At 40.4% G+C, this 22335-nt stretch overlaps 1 protein-coding gene across 7 annotated transcripts in view; it reads left to right on the forward strand.

The window, feature by feature from the left end:
* Positions 1 to 22335, forward strand: part of DST (dystonin) — a 296486-nt gene that overhangs the window by 83362 nt on the left and 190789 nt on the right. For all 7 annotated transcript variants that reach the window (XM_061460566.1, XM_061460567.1, XM_061460568.1 and 4 more), the window contains one exon: positions 6927 to 6988. In XM_061460566.1, the coding sequence (XP_061316550.1) occupies positions 6927 to 6988 (62 nt within the window). The remainder of the gene's footprint in view (positions 1 to 6926; positions 6989 to 22335) is intronic.

Consider the following 22335-nt stretch of genomic DNA (forward strand, 5'->3'; position numbering starts at 1 on the left):
TTCATCTTGCTTCCGGCATAGATGTAAAGAAGTATTGGCAGAAAGAAGGTCCAAGTGAGGATCTGATGAGTGCAGTTTCTCACTGAGCCAGATGGGTGTGCAATTAGCAAATTTTTGAATGTTTTCAGGACACAAAGTGTTTGCTTCCTACATATTGTGGTTTCATGTTTGCTTGCATCTCTAGAGTTGAGGTGTGGTGTATTACAGATCATCACAAATTGAATGGTGAACCAGTCATTCTTACAGTTCAGTTTTTGTGTGGTCTTTATTTTCATTGAGGTGGTCATAGCTCTGTCAGAGTCATTGGGAGTTTTATGATTGCTTCTTCATCTGCAATTAGGATTAAACTCTGACCTCTGAAAGTATCAAAGAGCCTTATTTTGTTTCTAGCAAACTATGGTGCTAACAGAGAACAATATTCTGTGTTATGCCTTTTTTCTATTTCAGCAAATATCTTAATATCAGTCAATATCAGTCTTCACGATGGATGTTGAAGTTACAGTCACACATACCTGACATTCATGCTGTCATGCATGATCTGATATAGCTGGGAAGTGGCTAGTTTGGAAACTGTGAAGAGTTTAGCCACAGCAGTCCACATCTTCATAAGATGAAAAATCTGTCTGTGGCTTAGATGGTGAGTTCATGCTCCCAAGTACTGCTGCTTTGCTACAGTTATCCAAAGTAGATTCTTATAGAGTGTCCAGAGTTCATCAGCGGGCGCCTGAGGTCTCCCCTGGGGCCAGGAGGGAAATGTACCCAAGCCATATGGGCAGTTTGAGCTTCCTGTGCTCCAGGGAAGTCTTCTCCTCATTGAACCATGGAGTTCTGTGAGATCTTTGCCTTCTGTTGACTCAGGGAAACTGTGCTTAATTGTTTGCATATGAAATTGGGTCTTTTGTACGAGAAACAATATGTGAACAACTGGTGTGTCTATGCAAATGGAGGGGATGGTGCAGCTAGTGGTATGATTTTGTTGACTCTGTGTTTGAGCCCTGATAAGCCCATCTAATCAACAGATTATTTTGGGGATATGAGTCTAAATGTTGCATTTCATTTTACAGCAGGGTAGCAATTTATTTTCCAGACAGTGTGTTTTGGGAAGCCTCTCACAAGAGCTGATAGCAGAGCAAATAGAACAGTTTATGTGTGACTAAAGACTTTTTTTATTTTGCAAGCATTTTCAATCCATTGCAAGTATACTGCTAACATAACAAAGCAATTAATTTTAGGTTTTGTGGTCTGTTCTATTCATTTTAACAAACTACATGCTAATCAAACATTATCCTGGTATTTAGTTACGAAGAATTGCAGCATTTCCAGGATAAGTATAGTTTCTGATCACATTTAAACTTCAGTAACATTTGAAGTCTTCTCTCCATGAACTAATCTGCAGTATTGTTTTATTGCTTCACTTGTAAGGCTGGGAAGCTGCTGAAGCGGGTCACTGGAGATGGGTGAACAAATATGCATTAAGTATATCATAGATGAAAGGGTGATATCTTTGGATTCTGCTTGCAGCTGTTGCAGTCAAGACAACTTCATTGGGAAGCCCACTTAAGGGACGACTGAATGTAATGCAAAATGAAATGCTGAAGTTTCCCAGTTTATTTTCAGTATTGCTCATTTTTAGTATGTGTTTTCCTGAAACTTCTATAAAATTGAACACTTCCCAGTCTTCATTGCACTTACATCTGTAGTCAGTGTAATTCACATTCTGCCTATGAATTCAGTTTCTCATTTCTTTAAAGCACATATTTTTCAGGAAATATTTGCATTTTAATAGCTAAATGCATACCCACAGAGATTATTTGACAAGCAAAATCTGCGATACTATTTAGTGAAAGAGAAATAAAAATACTGTGTTTGAAAAATTTATTACAGATCCTAAACATTAATTTTTTATTTTTATTTTTTTTTTTGTCATGAAGACTGAATGCTAATGACATAGAAGCCAATGGGGGCATTACTTGGAAATACTTATCTGTTAACTTCAGTGAGGTCCGAGTTTGGTCTTACTTGGCTGTAATTCCAGGAAAAGCACATAATTTCTAGTTCATTCTCAGCTCTTGATGCATGTAGTCTGCAGTTTAATAAAAGTAGAGTATGAAGGGGCATCAGATCTTAGAATAAATGAGCAAAACTTTTATTCTGATTGATCTTTGTAATCAGACTAGCTGTATATGTGACCTTTCACCCCACCATGTAAGAAATCTAATTGGTTTTCAGAGGAAAGGAAGCTGGAGACAGGCTTAAATTCTTCACAGAATAATGGAGAAATGAGAAAAAATAAGGGAAGACCTAAACTGAGGTTCACGTTTCATTGCTATTGAAATTAACAATGCAGAGCTTGAATAGGAGTAAATTTAAATTACTTCCATAACTATGTGCATGTATGATCTAATATAACGTAAAATGCAGCTTTGTAAGAGTTGATGGCTTGCCTGATAAGAATATACAGAACAGGAGCCACTCAGTTGAAAGAACCTTGCCATATCAATGCAGATGTCATAAGAGGAGACAATAATTGGGTGGGATACATTTTCTGTGAAAATACAGGTCAGATGATGCCAATTGCCGAGTATTTCAGTTTGTGAGGGCAGCAGCTGGTTGTGAGACACACGGGTTTTGCCTCACCAGTGTCCTCTTCTGACCGCAGCTGGTAGTGGATGCATTGACAGAAGCAGGAGGAAGATGAAGTGCTATTTTTCCCATCCTGAAAACTGCTGAACATGAACCAGCTTGTGCCCAGGCAGCCAAGAAGGTCAACGGTATCCTGACCTGTATCAGAAATGGTGTGGCCAAGCAGGGCCAGGGCAGTGATCATCCCCCTGTACTCAGCACTGGTGAGGCTGCACCTCGAATCCTGTGTTCAGTTCTGGGCCCCTCACTACAGGAAAGACATTGAGGTGCTGGAGCAGGTCCAGAGAAGGGCAACAAAGCTGGTGAAGGGTCTGGAGAACAAGTCTGATGAGGAATGGATGAGGGACCTGGGGTTGTTTAGGCTGGGAAAAAGGAGGTCCAGGGGGAACCTTATTGCTCTCTACAACTACCTGAAAGGAGGTTCCGGTGAGGTGTGAGTCAGTCTCTTCTCCCAAGTAACAAGTGACAGGACAAGAGGAAATGGCCTCAAGTTGTGCCAGGGGAGGTTTAGGTGAATATTAGAGGAAATCTTCATGGGAAGGGCTGTCAAGCATTGGGACTGCCCAGGGACTTCCCTGGCTGCCCAAGGGAAGTGGTTGAGTCACTATCCCTGGAGGTGTTTAAAAAATCCATAGATGTGGTGTTTGGGAACATGGTGAACTTGGCAGTGCTAGGTTTACTGTCAGACTCAAATGATCTTAAAGGTCTTTTCCAACCTTAATGATTCTGTGGGTCTCCCCAGGAGAGTATTGAAGAGGCATCAATGCCATGTGTAGCCTTTGGTGTAATCCTGGCAGTAAACCTGTCTTCCAGAGAAACTGTTCTAATTTGCAGACACTGTGATCCATGCAAATGATAGGGATTCATGGAAGGGGGTATCGGTGTTAGACAGATCTGGCCTCTGAATTTGTCTTTGGGATTTAGGAATGAGAAGAATATGTAATGAGATACCTTAGTTGCAGCAACTGGTTTTTAAGTCCCAATTTTCTAATCTGGAGCCTCTTTAGATACTGCTGTGTTACAGTGTAGGTTCATAAAGTAGGTGGTCTGTTAAGGCTGGAGCCATTCTTTTGAGGTATTTTCCAAGGACTTAAAACTTAAGATGCTTTTCATTAGGTGTGTCTGATATGTGAGAATAATGTCTGCAATGAATGTGTCTGCAGTAACAGGTAAAAGCAGAGAAACTCAGGTTGATAAATTAACCCTTGAGGGTTTATTGTGATGATCTGCAGATCAGGTGATCTGGGAAGATGTATTTTCTTTCTGCAGCTACTGCCTCACCTGCATTCTTAAATTACCTTGGCTTAAATGATACTGGTCCTGCTGTTTTCATGGTGACGCTCTTTCCTTAATACTTACTCTCAGTAGAGGGAAGAAAAATAGACTTCCTGGTTTAAAAAGGTCAACATTTGTACCCAAATATGTATTAGTGCACGTAAAAAATCAAAACAAACAAACGGTGATGCTTAGTTTGCTCCTTCTTGTGACTTAAATCCAGAGGACTGGCAGTTTTGCAGCAGTGACAGCAGATGGGCTGTTTGCCTCTGCCTTTTTAAAAAGGGGAGTTGCTACTTTGTGTAAGCTAGGAGAAGCCCTGGTCACACCTTGGCTCTCCTTTCCCTGAGGAGGAAAGCAGCCCTGCAGTTTTGAAGGGAAGAATGAGAGAATTTGCTGAAGATGAAAAGGACTGGAGTGCGAAGCTGGTGGAAGTGATGTGCTGCATGGGTCAGTAACGCAGCCCGGTGCTGGGTTGGCAGGGCAGGGGGGAAAGCTTCACTCCAGAGGCTTTCAATGGGTTTCCTTCCTTAGTTTGGCAGTTCTTCTGTAGTTAGCTCCCTGTTTTCTGTTTCATCGGGGGGGGGGGGGGGCTGATTTATTATGTGCTTCTCAGAGCTTGGGCAAACTGAATACTGTTGCACCGTGTTTTCCTCACAGTGTGCATTTGCGGTTTTCATTAAACATCCCAGTTGTCGTGTTGTTTTGTTCTTTTCTCCTTTTTTTCTTCAGTCCTGGTGTTTTGCATAGCACGACAGGTGGCAGCTTTCCTCCTTGTCACACATTTCTGTGTGTCAGGTACAGAGTTTTTCTGTGAGTGTTTGTGTAATATATGCATGTATAAATGCAATAGGGGTAGTAAGCGTCATTTAACGTATGTTGGCATTTCAGTTGAAAGTAGAGTTTAAATTAATGGTGACTACGTGTTCTAATGATAAAAGGAAGTGGAGATATATATATATTTTTAACTCTTTTTTTTTTTTTTTTTATTGTTGTCACAGTAACACTTCACAAAGTATAAACTTTTGTAGTGGTTAGTCAGAACTAGCTGGAGTTACCTTAGGAAAAAAGACACACTGTGGGCTGGGATATTAAAACATTGAGAAAACTTGTGTTTCTTTTAAAACAGGTACCCATAATGGAACAGTTACAAGTATTTCTAGGTTTCTTTGATGTTGGAGATTTTTCTGTTCCCTACATCTACCAAACAAGGGCTTCTACCTTATTAGGATAAGTAACTGATGTCAGAAATGCTGTCTTGCTAGATCAAGGCTATAAGCAAATGTATGTATACCAAAAGGTTTTCTTAATCCACTATGTTTTTTTCTCCTATAGTGCAGCTTTGCTCTTTAATTTGTCTCTTACACCTCTTTTTGGGGTCTTCAGCTAGAATAAGAGAGCGTGGAGCTGTGAAGCAGGGAAAAAGTGTATGCCAGAAGCTTGGAAGATAAGATCTTGGGTGGTGTGGAAAAGGCATTTAGGGCACAGCAGCTGTTCTGTACAGAGCTGAATGTACACATACCCTTCACATATTACCTGAAGAACTCATTGCCACAGTGAACTGTATCAGCAGAAGTTATAGATGTGTTAAAAAAGGATTACAAAAAACAACAGAAAAAATACATCTATGACTCTTAAGTGCAAAGATATGTATAAGCATGTAGAAAGTCTGTGAGTCACATGTGGGGAGTATACAAAGGCTTCACAAGGCTTTTGCTTGTCTTGTTTTTGCATTTGTTCCTGAATTCTCGTACTCATTTCTGGCTACTGGTAGGAACAGCACACAGTGCTCAGTTTGGCTCAGAGTGGACTCTTGTATGATCTCATGCCTTTTTGAATGACCTCAGTATCACACTAGAGACTTGAAAGTCCATGAATATGGACCTTCCCTTAATTTTTATCTTATTACTTATGTTACCTTTGACCAGTCTGAAAAGAGTATTTATTTTTTAAAATATAAAATACATAATCTCATTCAACCTTCTGGTGGTGGCAGTAGCTGCAGAAGGGGTCTTGTTTTGCTACCTGAGCTCATTGCTCATTCGCAGTCACACTACAAATAGCCTGAGTCAGTGAAACAGCTGCAGTTTTGTTGTATGGGGTCTTAAGGGATCTCGCTATTTTAGGCTTGCACAGATGGTCCTGGTCCTAATGCACCACAACTCCTACTCCAGGGAGCTCTGGGACTGTGAATAGGCTCTGTCGCAGTTGTACTGGCTAATGACCATATGTAGGTTTGTGGAGATAGCTCTTGTGCTGGAGTGGTGGTTTCTCCAACGTGGCTTGGTAGAACACATGTGCATTCTTCCCATCCATAGGTGGGATGCTTTCTTACCCTGTGTCTATTGCTTTCATTGCTTCTTTTTAATATTTCGTGGGCAGTCATTGATGCTAACTGCAACACCAGGGAGCAAACTGTTTGCAAGGGCTGGGTCCCATATGGGACATCCTTACTTATTTTATAGAGGATTAGAAGAAAGAGAGTCCTTTCTCTGACTGAAGCTGTAGGTCATCCTTGCATGTTGGAACAAGGACGATATTCCAGTTGCAAAGCATAGGGATTAAAAGAGCCAGCTTGTGTATAGTAAGAGATTTTCTATTGCTAAATACTTTAATAATTGATTGAGTTTTAGAGGCTGGAAGTAGTGTTCATAGCTCTTAAAAAGTTTGCTTGATCCTTTCAGTGCATTTTAGGGGACGCTTAACTTCTAGGAAGCTGTAGTTTTGTTAGTAGCGCTGCTACTGTACCAACAGGGCTGGTGTCCTGGAAAAACTCACACGGAGCTTTTCCTCAAGAAACTTTTCCATGACGTGCTGTGATGTACTGCAAAAACATTTGCATGCTATTATTTTGATTAGACATTTTGGAATCTTCACAGGTTATTCTGTTTTTAAACCTTATTTGAATGCCTAATTTTATAAACTCTCCATAATTGAAGCCAAACCAAAACAAACAAAAACCTGCATCATTTGTAGATCCATTAAACCTTTTTGTTTTTTGCCTCTAGATGAGCGGGACAAAGTACAAAAGAAAACCTTCACAAAATGGATAAATCAACATCTCATGAAGGTCAGTTGATATTTCCATATCTGGATGACTGATTACTGTAGCAGTGATTGTGTCTTTTACTAACTGTTTGATTTCAGGATGCATGCGTGTTACATATAATAAGGATGATCTTAAATTTTGACATTTGTGCATGTACTTCGTCTTTGAGGAGTCATGGGGGAGTTGAAATGCTGCTGTCTGATATCCCAAGGGGATTTATTTGAATACTTGCATTTGAAATTAAAATGAGTCAAAATTTAAGGGATATGATGTCTTTCTACAAAGCTTGAATCTTATCTGGCATTAGTGTGTCATGGCTGTAGCACCACAGCTAAGGCAAATAATAATAAAAGAGAGTGAATTTCTTTTAAGGTACCATGTTGAGGACAGGGAAATGACCTTGAGGAGTTCTGGATCATCCTGTGGCATCAGTATGCTGCTCGTGGATTAGAAATAGAGGTTTTCTAGGGACAAAAGTCACTTTTCAATATCTTTCTTTTGAATAGTAGTGAACCTTGCCTCAGGGACAGATAACATAATTTTGACAGCATGTACAGCTTTTAGTCTACAGACAGCTAAAGGCTGTGAGTTCACCTTCACTGCATGACCCTTCAGTTCAAAATTTAATCTGCTCTTTCAGCGCCAACTGTCTAGCCCAGATATTTCTCTGGAGAAGCAGACTGTATAATTACTTAACATAACTTGCTTTGATTTCCCCTGCCCCCCCGGGAGTAGTGTGGGGAAAGGGGGGGAGTAAGAGTCACATTAAATAAAAATGCATCTGTGTCTGTCAGAGTTGAGATTTAGTTGATGAGTATAATGTTTATACACTGTTGGAAAGATCTGCTTGTATTCTTATTTAGAGAAAAATACGGGGGTTGGGGAGGGACAACTTATCTCTTTGCTACTTGTAGCTGTTCTTATTGATATTTGAGAAATCTTGGACACCAAAAAACTGAATTTCTTCAGGGTTGTTTAAAATGAACTGTTTGGGTTTGGCTTTTTTGTTTTGTTTGTTTCTTTCTGGCTCCTCAGACCTGTAGAAGATGCAGAATTCTGGTTTCACATACTTTAAGAAATTGAAATCTGTGTAGCTCTTGGAAATAGTGTGACATAGGGTTCTAACAAGGCCCAGATGTGAGATTGGTCCAGTTTAGTCTTTAGCAAGAGACCTCTCTCCAGAGTGGTCTTTTGGTCCTTCCCACCACAACTGAGCCATAAGCGGTGGTCCTGACATCAGCCTCCGTGCAGCATGCAACCTTTCTGTGGGCAGGGTGAGTCTGGAGTCAAAGAATGGCTTTTAATACTGCTCATCCAATAAGTTTTCCGTCTTGGATTTGTTAGACCCAAAGGAATCATGCTGTGTAGAAACAGCTGCTCCAAGGACCCCTTCTGTACAGACATCTCCTCACCATAATCTTGAAATGCCTCAGTGGCCGCATGGCCTTGCAGAAGTCTTCTGCTTGCTAATGAGAGAAGACAAGAGGCTGCAGACCTGCAGTCATTGCTTTCTGAATTTTACCTCACAATGTAAGAAATGAATCCGTTGTCCAGTACTTCAGACAAATTAGATTTAAAGAAAAAAAAAAATACAGGAAGATTGCCAGTGCTCTGGCAGCAAAATGCAATCTTCAAGTTAACCATCAGGCATTTCTTCTTCTAATTGAGGGCAATTGTTACCATGTTTGTAGAGGCTACTAATCTTTTTATGTATTAAAGATGCAGTTTAAAGATGCAGTTTTAATTTTCTGTGGGATATGGAAAAGCCTATCTGAAGCTTTTTTGGAGAGCAATCTTTTAATAGAAGTTAAAAATGATGTCTGTTTTTACAGAAGAGCAGCATATTGTAAAATCATATTTACATACACCATCATTTTACATGCTTCTGAAACATGCACAGTCATCGTTGCCATACTGTTAACCTCTTTGGAGTAGCTTAAAAAAGATTTAGGCTCTAAACCTGCAAGGAAATCGGGGTGAAGAGTTCACACAAAATCCTTTTGACTTGCTTGCCAAGGTCAGTGGCCTTAGGCCTTCATCTTCACACCTTCAGTGTGAGTGACTGTACAGGTAGATATAGATAGATGTACAGATATATGTGTGTGTACTGCTGGCCTTGATTTTCATCTCACATTCCTCACTTTAGAATTCAGTACAGATCAGTAACTTTCTCAACTGTAGTTTTGACTATAGGTCTTCCATTAACGTGGAATTTATGTAGCAAAACAGCTTTATCATTTGGAAATACTCAGTTTGAAAGCATTTGGTGATACAGGTGTCAAGTTGCTGTTCTTAGAGCATTGTTTTTAGAACAGTGACTTGCATGGAAATTAAAATACATCCTTCAAATGTGCTCTCAGGACACAAGGGCACATTTAGAAAATACAGTATAGTGGAGGGAATATAGAAAAAGTAGCACAGTAAATGAGTGCGCATTTTTAGAGAGCCATTAGACCTCTCCTGGTCTCTGCATTAAGTTGAATTTGAGTCTAGTTTTCAGCTACCTTGAAATTAATCAGAAATTCATTAAACTCTTACTTGCCCATTCATTGCCAGTGTTGCAGACAAAAAGGTGGGAATTAGTTTGTTTCAGGCATCTCAATAGCTTTATTTGAGCTAGTTACCCAGACTTCTCTTGTAGGTGGCTGAGAACAGGTCTTTCTAGATGAATTGTGTCCTGGAAGTGCTTTCACTCCACTGGCTGCAAAAGAGGTCAGTGTGCTTTATTTGCCACTGCATAGGGTTCAACAAGAAGCGGAAAGGATGAAGGTGGTTGTGGTGATTATGAGAGGTCATGGAAAACATCAGATTATTTGTGTGGCTGGGACCTGGCTATCAGCATGGGGATGGAGTGCTTTTTTTCTTTTTTTTTTTCCCATCCTATTTATGTTATTTACTTTCTCTTTCTCCTGTTTCTTTTCTCTGTGCCTGGTTTCTATTTTGGTTTTCTCCATCTTTTCTATTTTGTTTTCTCATCTCTTTTTACTCTTTCCCTGCCTGTTTAGTTCTTTCCTTGCTCATTTCAATTAATCTCCTGTTCTGCAGTCGTTGGGAAAGTACTGGACTTGTATTCCTTTATAGCACTATATTCAAAATAGTTTTTTCCAGGTCAGCAGCCTGATGCTTTTATTAGTTACCATCATTCACTGGGGGAAGGTGTGGAAGCCTACTGTCATTCTTCTAATTAAATTCTGTGTTTATGGGATTTTCTGAGTAAAACAAACACTGCAGCAAGTCCATAGGAGGGCCACGAGGATGATCAGGGGGCTGGAGCACCTCTCGGATGAAGATGGGCTGAGAAAATTGAACCTGTTCAGCCTGGGGAAGAGAAGGCTGCGTGGAGACCTCATAGCAGCGTTCCAGTATCTGAAGGGGGCCTATAGGGATGCTGGAGAGGGACTCTTCATTAGGGACTTTAGTGATAGGACAAGGGGTAATGGGTTCAAACTTAAACAGGGGAAGGTTAGATTGGATATAAAGAGGAAGTTCTTTACTGTAAGGGTGGTGAGACACTGGAATGGGCTGCTCAGGGAAGTTGTGAATGCTCTGTCCCTGTTGGTTTTCAAGTCCAGGGTGGACAGCCTTGGGAGGCATGGTCTTGGGTGAGGCATCCCTGCCCATGGCAGGGGGGTTGGAACTAGATGCTCTTAAGGTCCTTTCCAACCCAAAGCATTGTGTAATTCTGTGAAACAAGATGGCTGAGAAATATTTACCCTTCTGCCCTCTGTTCCCCATCTTTAGTTGCACTGGATTCAAAGCATGTAAGGGCATAGTATATAAAATTTAGTGTATAAGATTAGTCATTTGGCAGTTCAGTTGACTCAAACTAGAAACATAGTCATTTCAGAAATATTTCCTGCAAATGACTTGAGATATACATAGTTTGAGAGACAGGTATGTAATCTGTTATTTGCAAAATTCAGCTGTTTAAGTTATCTTTGAATTCCAGTTTAAGATCAAGTGGACTGTCACTACATTTTTTTAAATGCTGAAGTTTTTCTTCATAACTGATAAGAGCATTGATTAGAACATTGCACTTGCTAAGGCTACTGTTTAATGTCTGAAGGCGAGGCTCCAGTTTAAATGTTATCTTTCACTTGTTGACATATGGGCTGGAGAGGTGTGATATTGGACTTCAGACTCGCCTGCTGCTGTGGTATGAGCTTCCAAGGAGAAACTCGCATGCCGGTGTAGAGTGGCAGTGGGGTAAAGATCTCTCTTAACTTCTCTAAACCTGCCTGTGCTTCCAGCAAGTGTTTCACTTTGCTGCTGTCAAAACAGGATGTTAAATTCTAGTACTTGCTGTAGCAGTAAGTAACCCTTGTTACAAGACATTTGATGTTATGAGACATTTGTGTAAGACAGGGGTTTTGTTCTAGTGTAGTGTTCACATGGTCCTAAAGCATCCAAAGAAAAAAATCCAACTTTCATGAAAGCCCAGAAATTCTTTTGACAGTCCTTTGAATATCAACCCCCAAACCTAGGGAAAGAATAAGAGAAGCATGAAATGTGGAGAAAAGATGAGATAAAAATTGGAAAATAAAAAGTCGAAGATGAAAACGGAGTAAAAGTGAATTCTTTGTTGTTCAGTTCCTTTCTCAAACCAGTTTGAAAAGACTTTTGTAGTGCCAGGTTTTAAGCTTGACAGATTAAATGGGATATTTTTAAATACTTAAAATTTATCAGAAGTTATGATGTATAGAAAGTAGGGCTAAAGGCAAGGCAAACAGGGACTGGCTAGATTAGCGCTCTGTTGGGAAAATATTGTTAACAACCAGGTATCTTATCTCCAAGGGAAAGCATTTCTTCTTTTTTCATGGAAGAAAAGATTTTAGAGAGCCTCTTAACTGACCTTTGAGCAGCTATATGGGCCCTTGGAATGTCTGAGCAGCTCTGAAGAGGAAGGGCTGTCCTCCCCACTGGCACTGACTGGCAGGAAGCCCCATCACCAAGTGCCCAGCATAGTGCAGATTGGCTTGAGACCCTCGACTAGATGGACCTTAGAAGAAACACCCTGGAGAGAGGAGCAATGGGCAGCATCCCTGCACAGTCATTAGTTATTCCAGAAGTCACTTTTAAAGGTTTTATCAGCAAGAAGGCTTTTATAAGTAGCAGGACAAAATGGTTTTAAAGGTATTGTTTTAAAGCTGTGTTCAAAATCACGTAGTGTGTTGCAGTGATTGTCCATTAGAGAGAGTGAGAGAGTGCAGCTTTTTGTTGTGCAAAGGCTGAATGAATAATTCAGAGTAGAAACCTGAAGTTATTGATTCCTGTGCATCCTTCAGGCAGCACATGGTTTGCAAATGGCTGCTTAGGTCTACTGCTTTGTGAAATGTTCAGGTATGCCCTTAATGGCAGAGGGATGTTCCTGATACAGCACAGTCACTCCCTTGCTGAAAGCTGGCACTTTACTGACACTAATGGTTATCATTCTAGACAGCACTACTCTGCAGTATCTTCTTTTTAGCCACACAGTTAATTTGTTATTTAAAATTCCTCACCTCCTTGTCTTTTAGAAAAGAACACTTTTTAGCTCCATGCTTATTTTGAGGGCTGAGGCACTTGGTGTTAGTCAGTGGTAGTGACTTTTAAAAAGAATCTCAATCTAACGCCTTTCATTTTTGAAACTTACTTGGAAAAAGCATGTTTTGGGTTGGGCTTTGGGTTGGTTTTTCCCCCCCCCCATGTTTAGGTAAATAAAAGGAAGATTGCTTGCTGTGCTCTTGCATCTAAATGAGTCTTCTATGTATTCCTCCTAGTTAATTGTGACAGCTGCTGCAGCCCGTTGGGAGTGAGTCCTGTAAAAAATCCCTCTTCCAACGCAGCTTGCTTTAGGCATTGGGTGGTGCTGAAGTAGCAGTATTTCCTCCTCTCTTGTTTTTCAATTGTTCAGCAAGGCCTATTGTCTGCTTGGTAGACAGACAAATATTTCAGTTTTTCTCCTGAATGATTTTCCTGTTGTATGTTCAGGGCTATGCTGAAAGGTCCTGAAGGTTTTTTTCTTAGATACTTGCCTTTTCCAAAAAAATAAAAGAAAAATAATGTTTGAAGAAACTTGTAACTGAAGTAACTGGTTTTGTTGTTATCCCTGGAAATATGCACCGTTGTAGCTCATTCACTCTTCACTGTGTACAGAGTTTTCAAAGATCTTCCATCTGGAGGTAAACCACACAGAATCTTTCATGTGCTTAGTGTAATCTATAGCAAAAGCAGTTTGCAAAGCAGGTCAGCAAGCAAACTCAGGACTTTTTTAGTGTTTAATCAGAGTTTAGATGAGGGAAGAAGGTAACCAGGGGATGAGGAGGAAAAGTAGTGACAGAATACTGGAAGTTAAGGCTGAAAAAGAGGAGTATATACTACAAAGCTTTCCAGGCTAGTGAAAAACTGCATCACAAAAATCTCTTTGCAAGCAAATAAATCCAAGTCAATAAAAAGTGTGCCACAGATTTCAAGTTTATTTGATCCCCTTTAATGCATTCAGACTTCATGTCTAATTGAGGGCAGGAAAGAAAATAATTGAAAACAGTAAATTAAATATGTATGAAATATATGACAGCTTGAGTGCATTGATATTTTTATAGCACACAGCACTACAGAACCAGTTGAGTGCATGCTTTTATGATCCCTTTCATTGTCAGTTGTTTTTTAAACTGTTTTATATAGGTGCTCATATATGAAAGAGTGATTATAAGGAGAATTAAGTAATGAGATTACTGTATGATGAAATAGAACTTCTAGGATCAGTATGTTTCCTATGCCAGACTAATATGTTAATATATTAATTCATTCTCTTTTTGTGGGTTCATTGTTTAAAATTAACTCTCAGCATACATTTAATGTTATTTATTCCTAAGAGATCAGAAGTGAGAAAATTTTACCATTGGCAATTAAGTGTGGGCTTTTTAATGAATTGTTAAATTATGCATGGAATTATTTTTTATCTATATACTTTTGATGTATCTTTATGTAATAATCATTTATATATCAGTTTAGAAATCCTATGGCTTGATCTAGCTCTCATGGGGCCAGTGTAACTGTGCCATTGGTTCCAGTGGGAGTAGTATTTGTTCCCAGTGTGTGGACTCCACACAGTGAGCAACTTCAAACATATGAACATTACCTAAATATTTTGATCTGTGGCAACATTTCCTATAATTTGGGAAGGTAGGCTTGCCTGGAAGTGACATGTATATGTGACTGCATGAGGACCTAAGAAGGCATCAGAATAAACATGCTTTTCCTACAAAGAAGTGTGTGTTATCTCTTAAAGTCTTTTAAGGCGCTTGTGAACAGGGACATTTAAAGATAGTAACATAACGTTTAAAATTCTCCTCTACCTAGAGTACCTTGACATTAACCAGAACCTGCCAGCCTCATACTCTACCTGCTTTAGGCGTGTGTAGAGTATATTGGCTTTGGTCAGAGTTAGTGTATTCCTTTAGCTTTAAGCTGCAAAAGCTCATTTATTAGGCGAGTTTGATGTTGTGAGCATTATATTTGCATACTTTGAACAACTTTAAACTTCATCCCTTTTAAGTTATACTTGACAGCATGTATTTTTGGTCATTAAACAAAGGAAGGACAGGACATTATAGCAGTGGGAAAAACCATTCATCATCGTAACTGACAAGATGAGTAGATGTGGAGGTCTGCATCTGAACACCTGCAAAGGTGTTCTCAGTAGCCTATGCAAGAAAAGCATTTGTGTGGCACAGCTCAGCTCATCCCCAAGCAGGTGTGCAAACCAGCTCAGGGCACACTTACCATTCTGTTCCCTGCCAGCTGCAGCAGTTGGGGTGGCTGCCTCTGGTGTGGACATGTGTCTTGAGAGAGGAGTGCCAGCCCAAAGAGACCTTCAGCAAGGCGCTAGCAAACCTCCTGTTTAGTTAGGTCTGGACTGACTGGGAGGGACTGCTTCAAAATTTAGAAAAAGAAGGTAACTTAACAGCAAGTGATTGCAAAATCCCTGGCTCACCTCTCTACACAGAGAAAGGAGAAGTAAAAAGAGGTCAGTGAACTTCTAAACAGCAGAGTTGGGGAAAGCAATAGGTAGGGTCTTCTTCGGAAATTATCGAGGAGAGGGGGGAATGCAAAAGATCTGGCAGTCATTGAAAGCGTTTGTTTTGGAGGTACAAAGGCAGGCTGCAGACCAGCAGGACAGATAGGAGGTATCATATAGAATATACTGCTGCTTTTCAGAGATATGTGAAATTACAAAGGAGCAATACAAGAAGTGGAAATAAGGGCATCAGGACTAAAGATTCATATAAAGGAGTTAGTAAAGCATAATAACTTTAAATCAGACAAGAAAAAGGTCTAGAAGGAGTTACAGTGTGACATAAGAGTTTACAGGAGAAAGGTTCTGTAATTATGTCAGAATATGAAGAAGAAAGGAGAAGTATGGATGTGTTACCAATGGAAAAAAAAAGTTGTTTTGAATGCTGTAGAAAGTTTGAATTATTCCAGCCTCTTCAGTCTACAAAATACTGACCTGATGGAACAGTTTTTAATAGGACAAGGGTGTAATTCAGATAAGGAAAAAGCAGCTGGAAGAATATTCAGATAAGTTATGTGCTTTCTGGTTGCACAGCTTTATTCATCCAGTACTTGGGAACTAATTGAAGTGATTTATAACACTTTATCATTCTGTTTAAGAATTCAGAGAGGGCAGGGGACTCGTAGGAGTCTGCAGTTACGGTAAGAATAATACTTCTCTCCCAAGCAGAAGAAAAGAACGGGGAGTTACAGACTTCACAGGGTAATTTATCTTCCGCGGAAGATTGTGGAACAGCTGGTCTTTTAAATCAGGCAGATGAAGGGGAAGCTATCTACATGGTGTATCTACATTTTTTGACATGCTGCCACGTGTACCCTTACTAGCATTACTCATTACTTTTACAAAATCTGAACGAAGTGATCCCGGATACAGTTTGCTTGTATATTGCCATTGGTAATAGCTGCAGCTAGACTGGCACTAGGAAGAGCCAGTGCTGTTGGCTGTGGCTGCTGTTGTGGCTGCCATCAATCAGGTGCTGCAGTGGCAGCATCTGGCTCTGGGAGGCTAATGCTGTAAATCATGACCCATCTCTCTTCCACGCAGAGATGGCATCCAAGCACCTGCTGTCCTTCCTGTGCTGCACTTTCAAGTGTGGATTTGAGCTCTGTCACTTCATCCTTGTAGCGATACCCCTGCTTCTCTAACACTGTGGCTGTACTTTTCTCTGGCTCAGGCCTTTTGTCATGTCATCAGCAACAAGTGTCATGGTTGCCCTACCACCAATTTTAGAGGGTCCATCGCCTGCACTGGGCTGCGTTTGCTTGTGCCCAGGGAGCTCCAGAAACTACAGATGAGCTCTGTACTCTGCCTGTGGGCCAGCATGGTGCTTAGGGGACAAGGAGACATCTTGTAATTCTGCCTTGCCCTGGACTCACGAGTGTGCTTGTGGGCACATGATTGTGAAACTCCACCTGGCTGCGCCACTCCAGATCTTTGTGATGACAAGAGGTTTATAGCCATCTGTACTAAAGCACTTGGAAGTAAGTTTTCTCAGAGATCAAGGACAGGTTGCGATATTTTAAGTTTGTTTAGTCTGAAACAGAGAAGACTGAGGGGTGGTGTGATAATGTGTCCTCAGGATGTAAAAGGTGTTGTGCAGATTCTGGTGAACAAGTACTGTCTGAGGTCAGGCTCTAAGGGGAGAGGCAACAAAAAATTCAATTTAGTTTACAGAAGAAGATTAGGTTGAAGATTAGCAGGGAAAAATCCCCCTCTATGAACAGCAAGTAAGTGTGGCAAAGCAATGAAGTGTATGTACGATATATGACATTTCCTTCATTTGAATTGGCAAGAATAATTTAAAAAAAGCATCTCTGGCATGCACTGGGTCAGGTGAGGTGATCTTTTCAGTCCTTTTTAACCTTACAGTTGTATTACTCTGAGACAGCCTCATAAGACCCAGCCATTCTCTGGCAAAATAATATTTAACTTAGCACTGGTCACTGCCAAGTTTTTTACTAAAGCTTTTATTTTCATTAAATTAATGATTTCCATCTGCATCAGTCCTACAATTCCAGTGAGAATGCTCTCTTTCAGTGGGCTGCTATGTAATGTGAAGCTTAGGAAGGCATAAATACAGATTAATGAAGGCTACATAGCCAACATTTAAGCCTTTCTAAGTATAATATTTTTAAAATAGCACAGAATAAATGTCACAAGTGAGGCTTTAAGCAGGTTGTGAACTAAAAAATATGATAGAGATGTTGAGAGGGTTTTATAATGACCTTTGGTTGGTTTTTGGTTTGTTTTTTTTTTAGCTTTTGTATGATACTTAAAAATATCTTTAGTCTTCTGCACAAATGCATCTGAACAGAGATTACTGCACTGAGGAGAAATCATAAAGGGTTTCTGAGGTACAAAACAGGGAAGAGAGATGCATATGCTGGGCATCAAAATCACAACTGTCGCAAGAAGTGTTAATGGGCTGGGAGCAATGTGTGGAGTCGCATGGGGCCTCCCATGACATATGTCACATATAGCATCTCTCCTTCATGCTCACTGAGAGTTGTCCACATAATGATGATGATTTGGTTGATTTGGTGAAGTAGATATTAAAGCTGGCTGGACATCTCTGTAACTTTAATATTTTAGGACTTTAAATTGTGGCAGTAATGGAGTAGATGTCCATTTTATGTTAGTAGGTACCCATTTCTGTGGAGCTTGTGAATTTATGCGTCATGGGCTGCACTCAGATGGATTTGCTGATCCCAATATGGAAAGTTTACAGGCAGCTGACCAAGACTGTACAAGTATTAAAACCAGTGAAGGTACTGCTGTGATGATGATAAGCAGAATGGGACCTGTGGAGAAATTCTGAGTGGCTGGACCAGTGTTGGTTGGAGAGAAGCTTTCAGCCCATTCTTCAAAAAGATTGGAGATGTGTGAGCTGGAATAAAAACAAGACTTATTTTTCCATAGGAGATGGAAAGAAGGATTTTTTGACATTTGGGACACTTGGTTAAGCTTGTTCTGTACAATAGTGGTGTTTCAGATATTGCACAGCTACCAATATCCAAAATAGGATTCAGGGATACACATGTTTATGTCCTACTGTTTGCTATAAATGTAAGATTATGTACCAGCTTGCATACTTGTTGATTTGGGGATTAGGAGAATATTGGAATATTTCCTGTAACCAAATAAAGGAAGATAATAAGAAAAAAATGGTAGGACAAGATTTAGAAATGGTCTTTTTTATTTATTTGAGCAACAGTATATTTACCTCAAAGCCATACAAGTATCTTTTCTTGTGTTTATTAAAAGTTATCTAGAGATATGTGAAATAATTGAAAGCTGGGGCAAAATGCAAAATGGAGTATGCAAAAGCAATGGATTAATCGGATGATGAAGTTGTTTGCAAGGAACATGAAGATTAATGTAAAGATAAAAATACGATTCATCCAAGCTTTCAGGTACAAGGACAGGGCTGTAGAGGGGTGGAAAACACGAAGGGTGTTAAAACCATAAAGTTCTTGTGCTAATCAAGTGTTGAGCATTGGCCAGATCAGAAAGTGAAGGATGACTCCAAGGATGCAATAAAGGATGAATCTTCAGTTAGAAAACATCTGTTTTAAAGCAAGATCAGGGCATTGAACTCACTTGGTACAGGAGACTTGTTTAAATGTGAGTTAGTGAAAGTACTTGATATCGTACAGTTATGTTATGAAATTAAATGAGTAGCATTAGCTGTGTCTGCTGTTTAGGAGAATTAATACTCAGGAACAAAATTAAACAGCTGGAAAATGACTCCTGAGTATGAAATAAAGAACTATTTATTTTCAGAGAACCACAAGAAATGTTTCCTGCGGAGTGGATTATTAGAGTGGCAAGCAAAAGAAAAGAGTGAAAGTGAGTTTTGGATCACTGGACCTAAAACTAGATTTGCCAGACTTTGCTTGAAAGTGAACAGGCCCACAGAAGAGACTTGGCACAAGTTTTTCCCCTTGTGCCATCTCTCTTCCAGCCCTGGCTGCGGGCCCGTGCTGTTGGGCTGGGGGGAGGAAGTCTGTGAGTCCTGGGCAGTGGATGTCCAGTGCTGGAGTGTGCTAGCACGGAGCTGGGAAACAGCGCCATCTGCAGCCCAGCACTCAGCCTGTCTGTGCTCTGCCCTGTCCTTAGGGAAAGCTGTGCCGGGGGGACCCTGCCGCCGGGTTACCCAGCGGTCAGATCCTGCCAGAGCGTATGTGCTTGTTTGTTTTTAACAGAATGGGTGAAGTTTATCATAGGATTCAATGCAAAACAGTAATCGTAACCAGGGTATGTGTCTTTGGAGTCTGTTCCCCTCCTCACCCCTCCAAATGAAATTTGGGTTTAAAGTAAGGAGATTAAAGAACGTGAGAGATTTAGGGGGAGGATGTCAATCTGCATGTAACCGCTTTGGCTCCCTGATCTTTTGGTTGGCCATGCGCTGCAGCCCAGTGCCTTTCTGTGCCTCGCAGCCTGTCGGGATGGAAGTTGCCAAAGGTGGAGTGGCCCTGCAGCATTATCAAGCAATGCTTGTGTACTTTACATGGGGGAATCTAAGAAATGTGAAGAGCAAAATAAGTAATCTTGAAGATGTCTGAAGAAGCAGCAGTGCTTGGTGGATCAGTCATGTGGGAATGTTTTGACAAACGTGATATTTTGACAATTACATGCTGCATGGATCTTGTTACAGCCTGCTCAGAATTTTGGAGTGTTTCTCATAAATCATGCTGTATATGTTAGCGTTTTTGTACATAAACACAGCCTCTCATATGAGATTTTTTTTTTTTTTGTTCTTGTGGCATAGTATTATTTGTTTTCATGCAGTTGAACTCCTGCTGTGATTCCTTAGTTTTCAAAGGTGAAAGGACTAAACCATACAGATTTTCAAAACTGAAAGAAAACTGTTTCCTCACGAATAAGCTTTTAATAAAATTTGTCCTTTAAAAACAAGCTTAAGTACATTTTTAGGAAACTGAAACATTAGGGAAACTCATCAGGATGTCAGGACCTCATGCAGTACCCACAGGAGTTTTTCAGCAGTCTTAATGCTGATGGCATTTTCTGTGGAACAGTGTAATTATAGGAGTTCTTAACTATCTGTGTCTATTATCTTGAAGAAAAGCTTTTTACTGCAGCTGAAGTGAATGGGAGTCTTAAGGTTTCTTTTTTCCATAGGCATTGAATCAGGTTCTTGAAGAATAAACTTGAAGTTTATTGTGCAGCTCATGGTGGCCTTGTGCCAGCTGTCGCTTGGACTTATCAGTGACCTCAGTGGTAATTAAGGCCTGACTCTTTTTTCCCAAACACACCCCTTACAGTTCTAACTTTTGAGCCCTGGCCCGTTTTCCTCTGGAAAAGCAGTAATGCTTTATGTGTGTGCTAGGCATTTAATTAACTTTGCTTCCAGAAGAGAGGAGAGCAGTACTTGAAAAGACTTTCCCAGGCTATGTGGTCTGAAAAAGCCTCTGTTGGATCCATAATATTGTAATTCTTGTTAATGCCTGGGGATGCCACTGATTTTATAAAGGCTTGTCAGCTGAATATCAGTTATTCAAAATAAATGTGAATCAGATTTTTCTTCTTTTTCCTGTTCTGGAAACTGTATGGAAAAGTCTAATTTGGCATGTTCTCATAATGATCAGCTTAATTGTAATATAGGTAAGGAAACTCCTGATGTTTTAAGAAAGGTTCTTGATTACAATAGTCTGCTTTCTTTACCCTGTAAATATGGATAATTTTACAAGTGTGTGAGCACAAAACTCTGCCTTGTTTCTGAGCCCTGCAGCCTGCCACAGTGGTTGCCTCACCTCCCTCAGGGAGTTCCTGGTGGCCTCTGGTACATGGGAGTTACTTCTAGTTATTCCTGCTTGATCTAATTATATATTCTCTCCTGCCCTTTTAGCTGACTTCAGATTTTGCAGCACATTAATGTTTGTTTCTGCTCCTTCCTCCACTGTTTCAATCCAGAAAGTGGTCCCTTGCATTTTAGGTAACGGTCTGGAATATGCAGTACCCTAACTTGAATCTCAGTGAGGTCTTTCTACATGTATGCTGGATGTGCACTACTGTATACACAGAAAGGGCCACAACCCTATTTTCCTGCCACATTTACTGCTGAATAAGAAAAGTTTTTGATTCTTCTGTGTTATCATAGAATCATAAACTAGTTTGGGCTGGAGGAGGCATTTAAAGGTCATCCCATTAAACACCCCTGAAATGAGCAGACATCTTCAACTAGGGTTGCTCAAAGCCCAGCCCAAATTGTTTCCAGGGATGGGGCATCTACCACCTCTCTGGGCAACCTACTACAGTGTCCCACCACCCTCATTGTAAAAAAAATGTTTCTTCCTTCTATCTAATCTAAATTTGTTCTCTTTTAATTTAAACAGGCCCTAGTCGATGTATGGCAGTGTTAGAGAGAGCAACCTTCCTACTTTACTCCAGCCTATGTGTCTTCTCTCTATCATTTTCAATACCAAGCTAGTTTTGTTTGAAGAAACAGAAGGGACCATCCGTCTCCTTTTACCCATACAACAATAAGCAGCCTGTGGGTTTTTTTTTGTGTAAAACTCTAGATCTTGTTCCAGTATCAGCACAAGACAACTAATAATAGCAAGAAAAAATTGTAAGAAACAAGCTTGCTGTGGAAGATGGCTTGCTATTTGCTGTGACCCATGGCAAAAATAGAGATCACTGTGCAGGTTCAGTTCCCTAAATATGGACATCTAGGGCTGGTTTTGATGTGTAAGGGTATTCAGGACAGACATGAGTGTGGAACTGGCCAGCAGGACTTCAGGCTTCTGGAGAAGCAAGTGGAGGCCAAATGGCATACTCCCTAAACATAAAGTGGCCCTAAAGGTGTATGCCCAGGCAGCTGAATCATGTCTTTGTTCTTTGTCGGTGGAAAGGAGTCCCAGGCAGACTGAAGGTAGCGATGACAGATTTGCTGTGATGCCAGCCTGCAGAGGAGGAAGCCAAGCCCGGCAAGCCAGGCTTTAACTGCAGAAGCAGAATGGAATGGGTACATGAGGTTGGAACCGATAGCAACTTGATTGTAAGGACAGCCAGATATGTCAGCTGAACTGTATGATAAAACTATGCGAGTTATGCAGAGTGTTGGGTTGCTAGCTTTGGGAGGCAGCTGCCATCTTCGCAGTCTTTGTTTCTCGAGTGCCTCATATGCTGCTGTGTGGGGGCAAGACTGCAGCCCTGTGGCTGCTGCTGTTTTAAAAGCTGTTTTTACTTGTGATAGTGCAGGTTCACTAAGACAATAGATTGCAAAGCTTAATTTTATGGGAGAAGCATGATATCAAAATATCAAATGCTTATGTCAAGGGAGATGGGA

The sequence above is a fragment of the Pezoporus flaviventris genome, unplaced genomic scaffold, assembly GCF_033815535.1.
Source record: "Pezoporus flaviventris isolate CSIRO_AGI_PZ_B2104156 unplaced genomic scaffold, CSIRO_AGI_Pfla_v1 ptg000031l, whole genome shotgun sequence".
Lineage (NCBI taxonomy): Eukaryota > Metazoa > Chordata > Aves > Psittaciformes > Psittacidae > Pezoporus > Pezoporus flaviventris.